Genomic DNA, 14476 nt, shown 5'->3' with positions numbered 1-14476 from the left:
CCTGCCGCTCGGCAGCTCCCCGTCGCGCGAGCGGGGCGTGCTGAGCCTCGGGCTGGCCGGCAGTGCCACCCGGGGACACCACGCGTTCCCACACCGTGCGGAAACCTCTCGCCTTTATTTGCCCAAGGGACTGCTCGGAGGATCCCGTGCAAGATCTGCCCCGATCCGTTTGCAGTCGGGGAGGTTTATTCTCCCTCGCTGCCATGATTCTCATTCCATGCCCAAGGTGGCACAAGGACTAAGCTAAACCTGAAGGAGGTCGGAAGGAGACAGGAACCGCCCGGCAGGAGGATGAGGAGCATCCAACTTACTGGGAATGCCCGAGACGAGCTTCAGAGGCCGGAGCACGCGCACAGCGCGCAGGGTCCGCAGGTCCACGTGCGTGTTGAAGTGCGTCCCGGCAGTGGCGAGGATGCTGCAGGCGGACACGGAGAGAGCAGAGTCACCGGAGGGCAACGCGGGGCCCCGCTCCACAACTTGGGAGCTGCACCACCCGGAGTTTCCTTGGAGCCCCTCATCGGGGAGCTCGGGGAATAAGCCGCGAGCCTCATACACATTAAAAAACATATAGTAATGAAAGCTTGATGACCTTGGAAGACAGCCAGCAGGCAAAAGGAGGACTCCAGAGGTTTTCTCTTAAAACACAGAGATTTTTAAGCCAACCACTGGAAAACAAATTGGGGGAAGAGAGGAGCCAGTGCAGCCTTCGGATGCTGCAGGGGAGGTACCAGAGGGTGTCCGAGGGGATGCTGGATGTTGCTCCGACGCCGGGCAGAGCGGTGCAGCACGGATGGGGGAGTGGGATCCTGCTCCTCCTCCTCCATGGCTCAGCTCGCCTGCACCTTGGCAGAGCCGGTGGCTGCAGGGAGCAGCAGGAGGAAGAGGAGATGGAGAGCAGGACAGGGGGAAGCAGCGGCAACCTTAGGGCTGTCTGCAGCAAGCCAAAGCCCGAAGGAAATTGGGTCATTGTTCCACTAATTCACCTAATTACAGGCCAGAGCAGCTCTCAGGCGAGCGGCGCAATTAGCGCTCATTTCTCTCCTCTCCCGGAGGTGCAGCAGGTCCCAACGTGCCCCTCCAGAAGCACGAGGCCGGTTTCCTAGGATACCCCGGCAGCAGAAACCCTCTCCCGTCAGCAAAGCGGCTTCTCGCAACTCGTGCTCGCGATCCCCCTCGTTCTGCCTCCCCCGGCTGACAGCGCTGCTTGGGAAAGGGCACTGGGGGAAAGGAGCCGGCGCGGGACGAAAAGACGGGACGTGGCAAAGGAAACCTGCCGGGAAGGGCTGGTGCTGCCCCGTGTCCCCATGGCAGGCTGCTTGCGTGGGGCACGCGCTCCTCCACCCTTCCTTCGGCGGGAGCCACGCTCATCCGAGCGGCCCTCGGATGAGCGTGGGCAAGATCACGTCCATCGTGACACTCCCAGCAGCGAGTTGAGCGCCCAAAGCGTCCCCCGCGCCCCGGACCTCAGCGCTTCGCTGCGTGTGAGCCCCATAACTGCGACTTCTCCGTGCGGCGTGACCCATATTGCGCAGGGCGACCCAGTTCTGCTCTCCCGGGCAGGACCTCATTTGTTTAACGCTGCGCTCTTCGCTTCCTGCAAGTCAAATTGCTCAGGGAAAGACCTGGTTCCAAAGTCACACGGGAAAGAGCCTCCCTGGAGCGCTTCCTAGCCCTGCTTTCTACCCTTAAAATTAAATGTTTGCCGTGGCGGGGGGGGAGAGGCATTTTGAAAGGCTTAGTCAACTATAACAAATAAACCAAAGTGGAATTGGAAACGGGCATTAGAATCAGAAAGGCGATAAGCAGTTTGAGGCGACGGGAAAAGAGCATCAGGACTAAAGTGCATTTAAAACGTAAACTCCGCCGTTAACCCTGTCGGGACAGGAGGCTGTGGCTCATCAGGAGCATCTCCTCTTCCTGCTATTCCTACACATTAAGGTTTCCTATTCCTCCTTGTGAAGCACCATTTAGAGTTGGGATGCGGGGCCTGACACCGGACAGCAACCCCTGCACCCACAGAGCCATTTAAATCCTATCAAACACTTCCAAAATCCATGTCTGATGGGCTAATAATTATTCTCTATTTTTAGGCAAGGACCCAAACTAAAATTACATCTCACTATCCAAGTTATCTAAAAAAGCTGGCGGATCGGGCTATAAAAATCCCAATGATCTCATGCTTTTCATCATATGTACCGGAGGAAAAAGAAAGAAAAAAGAAAAGAGTGAAGGCGTTTTTATAGGTCACACCGGCAAAGTGGCTAGTTCTACTTCTTGAGGGGAAAGGCAGAAGACACCTCAGGTGGAGGAGAGCAGAGAGGGTCCATTGGAAGGATGCAAACGAGAGGGGAGGCAGCACGGGAAATATATCCCAATCCTGCAACATACAATTGAGTAGTGAGCAAGCATGGGCAGTAAAAAACATGCTTTGGAAAAGGACCGATGCTCTGTGTTTGCAACCGGGATGGTTATTTTATTTTATTTATTTCCAGCGTCTCGAGTAAGCGCTGAGCTCCCATGGCACCCACTTTCGGGACTAGATCCCAGGGAAGGGCTCCTCTTCCGCTCAGGATCTGCACCTCTAGATTTCTCTCTCCTTGAGAGACTTAGGGAGCGATGTGCCCATAATAAACTAAGCGACCTCCCTCCCTGTCCCATTTGGACAGTCCCTGGGGGTCCTCGGCCCTTTGCTTTTTGGGATGCACATCCCAGCGAGCCAGAGGCAGCGCAGAGAGGGGCCCGGACGGCCGCAGCTCGGCTCAGATCTGGGGCAAGGAGGGCGCCGGCTGCACGACAAGCGTGTTAATATTTATAATTAAGTGGAAAGGCCCCTCAAGGCCTGCACTGACTTCACTGCACCTGACTCCGGGAGGGCGACAAACTCATAATTAATGGAGCGGTCAAACAACTCCCAAGGGAAGTTACCTGGTGAGCATGCCCCTTCCTTCCCGCGTCCCAGCCAGCAAACGGCTCCTGCTCCCTGCAAACGCCTTCGCAACAGGCAGTATTTGCCTGGTCAAGCACAGGAGTGTGGCCGGCCTCGGATGTCTCTGTTTCACCAGCTCCAGTGCTCACGGAGTCTCTTGGTACAGGAGGGAAGAGGCAGCCGGGGGCCTGTGGTCCAAGGGGGGGACCCCCCGTCCACAGGACATTCCTGCTCCGGGGGATGCCGGAGGCCAGGGACACGAGGCAGCTCTGCGTCCTGCCCTCGGCACACTTCAGAGCAACCTCAAAGCTCTCATCACCATCTCTCTCTATTTCTTCCTTATTTTTCCTTGCGTTTTCTAGGTTTTGGGGCCGTGACACAGGTGAATTGCGGTGCCCACACGCGAGCTCCTCCGGCCACGGTGCCGCCACCGGGGACGCCACACAGCAATCACCCACCGGGCTCGGGAAGCAATTATCCATCCCTACGGACGGCCTAGCACTTGACTGGTTGTCCTGGAAGGAAAGAGCTGGGATTGGCAAGGGGAAGGTGGGAGGCATCATGTCAGAGATGGGCTCCATTAAATCCAGATGGATTTTAAGGACTGTGCTTTGCTTAGGTGCTCGCCGAGCTGCACATTTCCCTGGAAGGAAGAGGTAGGGCCAGGCCAGCTCAGCACTTTGCAGCTTGGAACCATCCCCAGCTGCTTGGAAAACGCTGCTCGCTTCCATGTTGGAAAATGCAAGTGTCAGCTCTGGAGGAAGAGGCTGCTCCAGGGACCTGGTGGACGCGCACACAAAGCCCGACCTCAGGCACCGGGCGGGATTTCAAAAGCCCCCTGCCCATCTCTCCCATTCCTTACTGTTGCTGTAATTCCCAGCAAAAAGCCAGCACAGCGCTGTCATACGCAGGCATTCGAGAGCATGCAGCACCCTCCCACCTGGATATTTCCACAGGAGTTTCACCTCTGTGAGGCTTTTCCTCCATCACCGTTCTTCCTCAAAACGAGGGATCTTACTCACATTTTCCAAGAAAAGTATTTTTAGCTGGGGAGAAGAGGCTGTTTTCTCAGGCAGCGACAACAATTTGGAAACCACGGGCTATAAACAGAGCTGGTTTACCTGTGTAACTGCTAGTACAGCCAAACCGAAGCTTTAACATGAGGGAGTTTGAGGTGGGCGTCGCTTTCCACCAAGGTAAAAATCCGAGTTTATCGACATAAGCAAACCCCGATTGAATCAAAGTCGTTGTCATCCCTTCCCACACAGGATCCCAGGCAAAGGCTCACACTGGCACCCCCTCCTCACGGGGATTTATGCCGAGGAGACCGTGTCCGGGAAGCGCTGCTGCTCACGGAGACACCAGCTCGGGGCTGGCGAGCACGGCGACCGTCTCCACCGGCTCGGAGCAGCTCCCCGCCGCTCACGACCACAGCCAGCGTCTTGCAGCCACCTAAGCCCTCGGGAGATCCCAAACACCATTAATTCTCCCAGGCTTAAAGCCTTCTGCCCAGACATTAATCAAGAGCAAAGTTCTCGCCTGCAAACGGAGCCGCGAGCCCGGTCCGCGCACGGGGCGCCCGCGCGTGCGCAGCCGTCGACGCCCGGCTTATGCGGCGCCCGGCGCAAGCTGCAAAGTGCAAATGCTGTCCACGGGCTGTCTGCGAGCAATTCAGCAGCCAGTGACTCTCACCGAACAAATCGGCCCATCGCTAGAGGCTCGGACACGCGCCGGAGTTTCCTAGGAGGGAGATGCACCCATTAGGCTGCAGAGCTCTTCCCCAAGCTTCTACACAGCAAAAATGAGTTGGACACGGGGCCGGGCAGCACAAGGAGCCGTGAGCTGCTCCAGCTGAGCCCCAAGTTGCCCTGCCCAGGACCCACAGAAACACCCGGGCTGCCTCCTCCATCCATCCATCACACGACAGGATCATGCCAGAGCACGGAGCCCCTCGCGCTGGCCTGCCCCGCTCCCGGGAACGCCGCGTGGGAGCCGGCGACGAGCCCGGCGCCTCTTGGAAAGGCCCCAGTCCTGCCGAAGCCAGAAGGGAGGAAGGAGACAGCAGCGGAGCTGACCCCCGCACAGCCAGGGATGTGGCCACGGCCGGGACGGGGGTGCCCCACGCCGCCGGCTCGCGGCGCTCACAGCCCTTCACGGACAATTGCTACCCTGGCAGCGGGCCCGGAGCGGAGCCGCACCGGGAGGAGCTGTCGGAGCGCTCGCCGGTGAGGAATTGCCGAGCGCTGACTCAGCAGCAGCTCCGACTCCGTTGGGGCCGGGAGGGCTCTGCAGAGAGCGTCCCCCTCCAGCGCGGTTCATCCCACCAGCTCCGGCCCCAGGGGATGCCCGTGCCCAGACCTGGCAGGCAGCATTTCTCCACACCCTGGACGCTGCATCAGGGCTAATCCTCCAGCCTGGCAATGGCCAGCAGAGGAGCCAGCGGATGCAGAGGAGCCAGCAGCTCCCCAGGTGAAGGCAGGGCCTCCACTACCATTCCGCCCACGTGCGTGGGCAGAGGAGGTGCCGCTCCACAGCGCGGCCAGGAAGCCCGCAGCAGAGCAAGGCACATTCCCAAATTCTCCCGAGCAGAAGCCCAATCTGTGCCTCGCCACCACTGAGAAGAAACGGTCACCACATCCAGGCTCAGCACCAACCTTGCTCTGCGCAGCACGTGACGGGCACCACCTCCCACACAGTGACAACACGCAGGGGAAGGATTCAGACCAGGGCACAGGACCGTGTAGCAAGCTGTGATTCCTGCTCAGCAGAACAGCAGTCTCCTTCCTTGCGCGCCTCAGTTTCCCCATCTGCCCCACACTTGGCTTGTCTGTGTTCAGCAAAGCTTATGAAGTGCTCAGAGCTGCACGGCTGACAAGCACCGTCTGTTTGCACGCCTCGAATCAGCTGCCCTCAACACGGCATTTCCACCAGCAGACAAAACCAACGGCTATAATTGAGGCATTGCCTCCCCACAGCTCCTGGTGGCTACAAACACCCCCATCCATACTAGAGCCCGTGGTGGGTCATCCCGAGCTGTTTCTGCTCCAGCCAATTCCTTCAAGCACAAGCCCAGCAAATCCACCCGTTCGTTTGTTGCTATGTCACCTCATCACACCCTAGACAGGGCTCAAATCTGGGTCACATCATCCCTGACAGGAGACGCATGAGGCACCTGCGAAACTTCGCGTGCTGCCACCTCAGGTATCCCTGTTACGTGCGGGGCTGCTGAGCGAGCATCACCTGGGACCACGTCTCCACCAAGACCTCATTCCCCAGCACCTAGCACAGGGCTAGCAAAGCAGCTGGCGGGGGCAGCAGGCACCTTTCCCCCTCTCCCTGTGCCACTCGGCCAATATCTTCCTCAAATCAACTTACTCACCAGGCCAAGATCTCTCGTCTCCCTCACCTATCTCTCCCGTCTCCAACAGGTGAGGGACACCAGCCCGCAAATCAGGAAGGCTGGACATGATGTCTTTAGACCAACCCTCTTTGCCTGATGGGGAAAGGTGCCCCACCATCGGCTGCCTGCTCTGCTGCGACCAGGAGCAAAGCCAGCCCCTCGAGGGAGGGGAACCATCTCCCTCCCCTCACTGTGAAGTAGAAACATCCCCAAAAATCACCAAATGGGGCCTTGCTCCAGTTCCTAGAGCTCACATTCCCACAGGGAGCAGCCTCATGCCTAACTGTCCAGCTCCCCAGTGCCCTGAGCCACCAGACTCACCCACTGAGGACCACGATGAAGTCCATGACGTTCCAGCCGTTGCGCAGGTACGAGCCCTTGTGGAAAACAAATCCAAGAGCGACAATCTTAATCCCAGCCTCGAAGCAAAAGATCCCGATGAAGTACGGCTCGGTCTTCTCCTGCCGAAAGGGAGACAGCAACATGGTGAGCAGGGGGAAAGAGGGCCAGAGAAATCACACCTGACCTTGTGTGGCAAAACCCCACAAAGCCTTCCCCAGCCTACATGGGATTGACAGAAATGAGCCCGTTCGGAAGGAGTCTCCCCCTCAGCTCATCCTGCGCTCACCCCCGGGCTCCCTGGCACCAGGACACGCAGAGGGGAGAAAACAGAAGGGTACTTACTAATCTCCGGGACATGGGGGTCTTGTCGTCCTCGGGAAGGTGTTGCTCGAGCGCCAGCACGATGCAGTTGGCGATGATGGTCGCCAGGATCATGTACTCGAAGGGAGTGGAGGGGGAGTTAAGGAAGGGCCAGGAGGTGGAGCACATCCCGCTCTGCCGCGTGCCCCTTCCCCTCGCCTCACCCGTCCACTGGCCACGCGCAGGGGCAGCGAGCAGAACCTCGAGCCCCTTGGGGACGAGAGAGAACCGAGGGCACCAAAACGCCCAGGGCCTTCATCACTACAGCCTGCCTGAGCTCTGACCAGGCTAGGCCTAAGGCAGCCTAACAGCAACAGGGCTTGGCAGCAACAGGACCCTTAGGGGCATCCCAAGCGCTACAGACCCTCTCCCAGAGCAGAGCAACACCAGGACAAGGGACAACAGATATTAGCACCCTAGGAACAGAGGGAAGGGGAAAGGGCCCCAATGGCAGCTCCCTTGGGCCTTTCAATGCCTTGCAGACACAGAGGCATATGAGCAGAGCTCCCTGCTCTCACATGGCCTGTGCCGAGCAGCAAAAACGAAGCACTCCAAGATTCATCTCACCGAGTTCCCATCTTGCTCTACCAAGCCTCTGCACTGAAAATCCCATTACCCTCTGTAAAGACACGGTGAGAGTGACCAACAGGCAGCACCTTCCCTGGCAGAACATCACTAATACTTTACTGTCACCACTGGCATGAGCAACAGCCACGGGAGGGAAATGGAGCCTTCCCAAGCTTCATTCTCCTCGCGAGGCAACGGGATCCCACCAGAGATGGATTCAGCTGTAAGGAAACTCCGGGTGCTCCAAGCTTTCACCATTCCAAACTGGTCTCTGCTCAAGCTGGAGGCGTTGAATGCTGAAGCCTGGGGCATTGCCCTTGGGAAAAGGGATGATTTTGTCCCTTACTACTTCACCTTTGGGCATCGGCCATCCAAGCTGCAGACCAAAGCAAGAGGCATCAAGACCCATGGCCCTGAGCCCATCAGGGCAAGAAAGGAGCAGAGGAGCAGGTCTCCAGAGAGCAGGCCAGGAGGTGATGCCAAAGCAAAGCCTACGGAGCGTGGATTTATTTAGCCCGGTAGGGAGAAGAGCCAGGCACGACTGAGCCAAGGCCTTTAAAAGGCCACTCAGGGAAATTAATGGTTGATAAATTAGAACCAAACAGAAAGGAAGAGGCTCTGCAGTGCGAGGGGCACCGCAGAGCTCCCTGCTGTGGATTCGGGTCTGGGCACCGGTCGGTCGCAGGGGCTAAACCCGAGGCTGGGCCCGGCGCGGGCGGATCTGCCCACAACACCCGTGGCCACGGCCGCGCGCTCCAGCGCGACGATGAGGGCAGCAAACGGCCCCTCGGAGGAGGGCTGAAGCGCCCGGCGGAGCAGCGAGCTCTGCCGCGAGCTCCGTCGCCCACGTGCCCGGACGGGAAGTGCATGGCATTAAGGGGACAGTCCTGCCTGGTAGCGGGCTGGAGGGGTCTCAGAACTGACTCATCCCCAGCCTTGCTTCCTGTCTCAAACAGCTCACCCATAAAGTCACCCCGGTCAAAAGTGACCTTCCGTACGCCACTAAGGTTCCCAAGGACCTGGGCCGGGATCACTCTGTGTCTGAAGCAACACGAGAGCTCCAAGCCAGCAGCACCACGAAAACAAGCACCCGTTTTCTCTATAACTCCAGCTCTCCCAGGTCCTGATTTTGACAGGTCAAGTGCAAAGAAAACCCCTCTTCAAGGGGGAGGAGAGTTGGGCAAAAATAGCTAAATGCAGGGGGAAATCTTATCGCTGGGAAGCTGCACACTCGCCCTCTCTCGAGACCACCAGAAGATGCCCCATGACTTCGTTTCCTCTCTCATTAGGTGTCTAATTACATGAACCTCCAGCCACCCAAAAAGCCGAGTGGCACTTGCCTCCCTCCAAGGCCGGTAATGAAAGCCCGTCTCTCTCCAGCCTTCTCCTCCTCCTCCGTCTAGGTTCTCGTGTAGGATCATTAGGGAGCCGATAAAAATAGGTTTTCTTATTGATTTATCTCCTTTATCCAATGCTCTCTCCCCTGAACAGTTGACTTGTTTCCTTAGCAACTCGGCTAATCCCAGGCACCTGCAGGATCCTTGTTTCCTTCCGAGCACTTGAGGAGGGGAAGGTTCCCGATCCCACGTCGCCCCCAGTCCTCCAAACCAGCCTCAGGCAGGTTGAAGCCTCAACGCCTCCTTACGTCTTCATTTGCCCTGGCTTCTTGCTTTTCCTCTGGGAGATGCTGCGCTAAGAGATGTTCCCTGCTGCCCGGATCATGAGGGAAGCTCAGCTCCCACGTTTTGTTGTCCAAGGAAGGGCAACAAAGCTGGAGAAGGGGCTGGAGCACAGACCTTATGAGGAGCAGCTGGAGGAGCTGGGGGTGTTTAGTGTGAACAGGAGGCTCCCGGGAGACCTTATTGCTCTCTATAACTCTCTGAAAGGAGGTTGTAATGAGGCAAGGGTCAATCCCTTCTGCAGAATAACTGAGGACAGACAAGAGGAAATGGTCTCAAGTTGCACCAGAGGAGGTTCAGGTTGGATATTAGGAAAAAATTCTACACAGAAAGAGTGGTCAAGCATTGGAACAGGCTGCTCAGGGCAGCGTTGGAGTCACCGTTCCTGGCAGTGTTCAAGGAATGTGTAGACGAGGCACTTAGGGACACGGTTTAGGAGGTGTGATGGGGATGGGTTTACGGCTGGGCTCTCTCTGGAAGGTCCTACAATGACTCTATGACCCGGTGCCTCCATCTTTGAGGCCCCAACCCCACCTGCCTGCAGCGCTCGCCGAGCCCAGCCCTGTCCGTGCGCTGCCCAAGACCACGTCCCTCGGCACGCCCCAAACCAGCCTGCTTCCCCACACCCAACCCTGCGCTAAACGCTGGAAACCAGACCTCTCTCCTCACATCCCTTATTTTAATTTTTTTTTTAAACAAAAAAGAACTGCATCATGTGATTCTCCTGCCTTAACATCAGTTTTTTTAACTTTGGTTGCCGCAGCGACGGGATGCAACTTGATGTTGCCATGGCAACAGCTGCCTCTGTTTAAATTCACCATCTGACAGGCAGCCTCTCCCGCTCCGCCTGTCAAAGAGATGGACCTGCCATTACACCTACTCGCCCCTCCCCAGGAAAACGAAAAAACATTTTAAAACCTGATGAATGAAGGGCACGGAAAGCAGCCTCCGAGGAGGGAAAGGGTGAGGCGAGACCTCCTTGGGCGGCACAAGGAGGGCACGGCGACACGGGGCCGCGCTTCCCATGGGCAACGAGACCTGCAGAAACCCAGGCAGAAGCAAAGGGGACGGAGAGGCTGGCCCGGGCACGGAACGATGGAGGGGCTGTCCCCCACATCGCTGCCACCAACCCCAGCAGTGGCTGCCATCGGACATGCACAGGGGGTGACTCACCACGGGGCGAGCCTCTCGCACCCACAGAGCCGGCACGCGGCGTGGATGAGGGGCCCGGGCGCGCGTGGCTCCCGGGATGTCACCCTTCCCTCGGGACCGGGGCGGGTGCTGCCGTGACGCAGCCACAACCGGTTACCCCGCTAAGAAAAACTCCGGGTGCTGGAGGTCACTGCAGAAAGAGCAGCCCGAGCTGGGGGCTGCTGGTGGCAACGCGACCTCAGCCCTGGCGAGGAGCGCGGGGCGGCCGCCACCCGCAGCCCGGCCACCCTCTGAGCCCTCCTGAGTCCCCACTCGAGCTGGGGTCCCCACTCGCCCCCAGCCGCCCTCGCACTGCGCTAAGAGCAACTGAAAGCCAGCAAGGGGGCAAGGGCGAGCGCAGAGGAACAGGCGTGAGGCTGCAACACCCTTCGGCTTTGCGGGACCTTCGGCCTTGCCTGCATGGCCTGAGCGGGTGCAGGAGCCGCTGCGGATGCTCCCGCGTGCGCGGTGCTTTGCGGACAGCACTGCAACTCTCAGCCGAGCCAGCTTGCAACTGCTCTTGGAGTGGCTGAGATGGGACAAAACCCTCGCCCAGGAGAAGAGCCTTCCAAATGAGGGAACAGCTATGGGTGTCCCATGGGTGCCTACAGCAGAAGGCTGTCCTTGGGGACAGAGCCAGGAGTGCACAAGGTCATCTGGCCCTCCTGGGGTAGAACAGGGATCTTATCCAGGTCAAATACGATTAAGCAGATGAAGAACTAAGCAGATCTAGATGAGTTGCAGTCCATCCCATGCACTAACCGAATTGGAGCTTTCCAGGCAGTCAAACAAATGAAATCAGGGCTGGAGACCTGGCCATGAGCCGCTGATCCCTGAGATCAGGCAGGAAGAGCAGGCGGGAACAAGGCTTTGTTCAGAAGAGGGAGTGAGAAGGAGAGTCTTCTGCAAAGACTGGATCTCTACGAGAAGATGAATCCCAATCCCATCTTCTCGTATTTCTCCTCCTTCCCCTACATGCATCATCCCTATTTACACCGGGAAGCCAAACTGCAGAGGCTGCTCGTTATAATTATACATTTACCCAGCAGATACACAGGCCTGAATCACCAGTTATTTTTAGTCCTATTACCTAGTCAACTGGAGCTGGATGAAGAAGAGCCTCCACTCCTCCCTAGCTCCATCCCCGCTCTGTTAGCTGCCCTTGGTGTCATGCCCGCTCCAACCAGCAGCACCAGCATCCGCAGACTTCCCTTCCAAGGCCGTTGCCTCCTGTTGACTGTGGCCAAGATCCAAAACTCACCTCCACAAACCACTCTCAGCAGCGCCCAGAAACGATGTGAGGCTTCGCACTGCGGGCTCTGCTCCAGGCAGCTCGCAAAATTCCCTGGCCCTTCCAAGAGGGGCTCACGGCTTGTGCCAGGCTACAATTACAAGGAAGAGAACAACTTGCTTGGCCAACTCTACCAATGACAGCCTGCAACGAGCATGCTCTCTCCTTCGGAGGGCTTGCTATGGCTCTAGTGACACCCAAAGTTACACCACTTGGAGCCCATCAGGCTTTGAAGCAACAGAGCAAGGGACCTGGTGCTTCACACATCTTGATGAGGCTGTGCTGAGGCCTCCTGCACCACAACACCTGCCCAGCTTCACACAGCATAGGTGACTCGGCCTTTGCCCAGCAGAAGCCAGCAGCTTCTAAAGGCCTTTCAGTTCCTCCTTCCAACACTTCACCCACCTGGTGCAGACTCACCACCAAAAAGCCCCATCCCTAGGTGAGGCCTTGAGAGCTCAAGGTGAAAGGCTGCTGTGCAGATGAGCTGCACAAAAGCTCCAAGGCGCACGAGTTTCTTGGAAGGAGAAGACGCCCGCACATGGGAACTGACACGGAGACCTGCTCCCTTTCCCAGGTATAACATCTGCACAGGAATATGCCATCTCTTTGGGGAAGAACGAGCCGATTTTCTCTCATACGTTACAAATTCCAGGAACGAATAACGTTGGGGGATTTTGTTTTTTGCAGCGTGGCAGCGAGGCGCTAGTTTCTAGGAGACAGAGGCTGTTTTAGATGATATATCATGCAGCACGACACCAGCACGGGACCCCGGCCCACACTGGCAAAGCTGGGCCACCAGCGACACCCCAGCCCGTTATTGTCTTAAATAAGAGCTGAACAGCAAGGGCCCACCCACACCGCACTGAAAAAGCGCATGAATAATTTGGCATATTCTGGAAAACGAGACACGCTGGTCCTGCGAGTGCCCTGCAGTGCTGCGAACCGCGCTGCCCACGTCGCCGCGCGCGGCCGCACAAGGAGAAGGTTGGAGCATGCCAGGAGCAGCTGGGTAAACCAGCTTCCCCCCAAACTGGTCCGTCCCCCTCCAGGCACACGGGGGGCTCCCCGGGGGTCCTCTGCACTCCCCTGGCTCCTGCTTAGCAGAGGCTGCACCCCAGTGCGCTACTGGGGGCTCCAGCAGCGTCTCAGGGACTTTCCCAGGGGTGCTTCACACCCCAGATGATCCAGCCCGTGGTCCCGCACATTGCTGGAGGGTTTCTCCAAGGAGTCCGTCACATCAGGCCAGCACATTCCTGCTTTGCAAGGGGACAAGCTCCCCTGCACCCAGCGCAGGAGCCAACAAGTGAACCAACAAGTTGCAGGGAGGGAAAGCAGCCGCGAGCGCCGCATGCAATCACCACTGCAGAAGAGGGATTGCAAAGGGCCCTGGAAGCAGCGCGCGGCCACACTCGAGTTTCCAGGCAGGTGTCTCTTTGCAGGGGACAAGCTCCGGGGGAGTTCTGCTGCCCGAGGCGCCCGCAGGGTCGGAGAAAGAAGCGGGTGTTTGGGGAGAGGGTTGAGGAGGAGGGAGGATTGGGTGGGGGGACCGAGGTCTCTTCCAGCCCTAGGTGGGGTTCCCCCCTTGGCAACTCTGCAGGATAAAATGCAGTTCCTTAAGTTACGTGTATAGAGGAAAGGTGGATTTTCAAGGTTGTCCCCTCCATCACAGGGCAGGAAGGGTGCCAGAGGCAAGTGCAGCCACCAGCAGGCTCTCAGGGGCTCCCTATCCACCAGGATGGGGGCTCTGCAATCAGGGGAGGACAGCAAGGGAAACTCCAGTGGGACGAGCAGAAAGGCCACCCGGACACGGGGAGGGTGTGGGACCAAGCCGGGCTCGGCACCTCCCTCCTTCCCAGGCCACCGGGGGGGCTTCCAAATCCAAGCTCCAGGAGAAGCTCGGGAGCCCCAGGTGGGCTCAGCTCCCCGCCACACACCGAGCAGGGAAGGAAGGAGCAGAAGGAGCCTCGAGGGAGCAGGGCAGGTGCAGAGCAGCCTTGGAGGGGACTGTACACCCAGGCACCCCTCTCGCGCGCTGGGAGCAGAGCGGAAGGCAGCGCTTACCTGCCAGCTAGAGCCGCACGCGCGTGGCTGGGAAAGGCAGCGAGACAAATCCGGGAGCAAGGCTGCAGAAAGGATATGGCCAGTCGATGAGCTTCTTGGCGTATTTTCTGACTATGTTCTCTTCCCCAAAGAGGAATAGCGATCTGTTGACAGTGAAGCAGTTCTGCCGGACGGGGATGGGGTTGTACAGAGCCATGGTCCGGGCTCGCTGCGCTTTGGTTTGCTTGAAGGCTCCCGGGGTGCCTCCCGCGGGCGCGGGAGCTCCTGGCCGGCTCCGGTTCTGCTCGGCGCCTCCATCCGCGGAGCCCAGCCTGCCGGCCACGGCCTCCCCGAAGCGAGCCATCCTGGAAGAAAGCACACAGGTGAGCCCAAGCAGCAGCACGGGGGCTACGGGCGCAGCCCCCGCCGCCGCTCTGGGGGCTGCTCAGCTCCGGCTCTGCTCCATCCCTCCGGGAGAGCCAGGCGGGGCGCGCGGGAGAGGCGGCTCCAGCACGGCGGGCACCGGGAGCGAGCAGAGGCCGCGCCGCCTCGCTCCCTAAGCGCCTTCTGCCGTGCAGCAAGGGGTTAAAACCAGCCCCATCCTTCCCAGCGCTCTGCCCGCACGCCCCAACCAGCCTCCTTTAACCCCCCCGAGCGCGGCAGCGAAAGGGCCGACG

The 14476-nt window shown here is 58.6% G+C and overlaps 1 protein-coding gene across 1 annotated transcript in view; it reads right to left on the bottom strand.

Moving 5' to 3' along the window:
* Positions 1 to 14163, bottom strand: part of CACNA1E (calcium voltage-gated channel subunit alpha1 E) — an 85749-nt gene extending 71586 nt beyond the window's left edge. Inside the window, 4 exon segments of the mRNA XM_026042910.1 lie at positions 312 to 415; positions 6648 to 6787; positions 7011 to 7116; positions 13898 to 14163. Coding sequence (XP_025898695.1) covers positions 312 to 415; positions 6648 to 6787; positions 7011 to 7116; positions 13898 to 14163 — 616 coding nt within the window.
* Between the last annotated feature and the right edge of the window lie 313 nt (positions 14164 to 14476).

The sequence above is a fragment of the Nothoprocta perdicaria genome, unplaced genomic scaffold (assembly GCF_003342845.1).
Source record: "Nothoprocta perdicaria isolate Ctin4 unplaced genomic scaffold, notPer1 scaffold_318, whole genome shotgun sequence".
NCBI classification, from domain to species: Eukaryota; Metazoa; Chordata; class Aves; order Tinamiformes; family Tinamidae; genus Nothoprocta; species Nothoprocta perdicaria.
The sequence above is the reverse complement of the archived record's forward strand: the minus strand, read 5'-3'. Positions and strand labels throughout refer to the sequence as shown.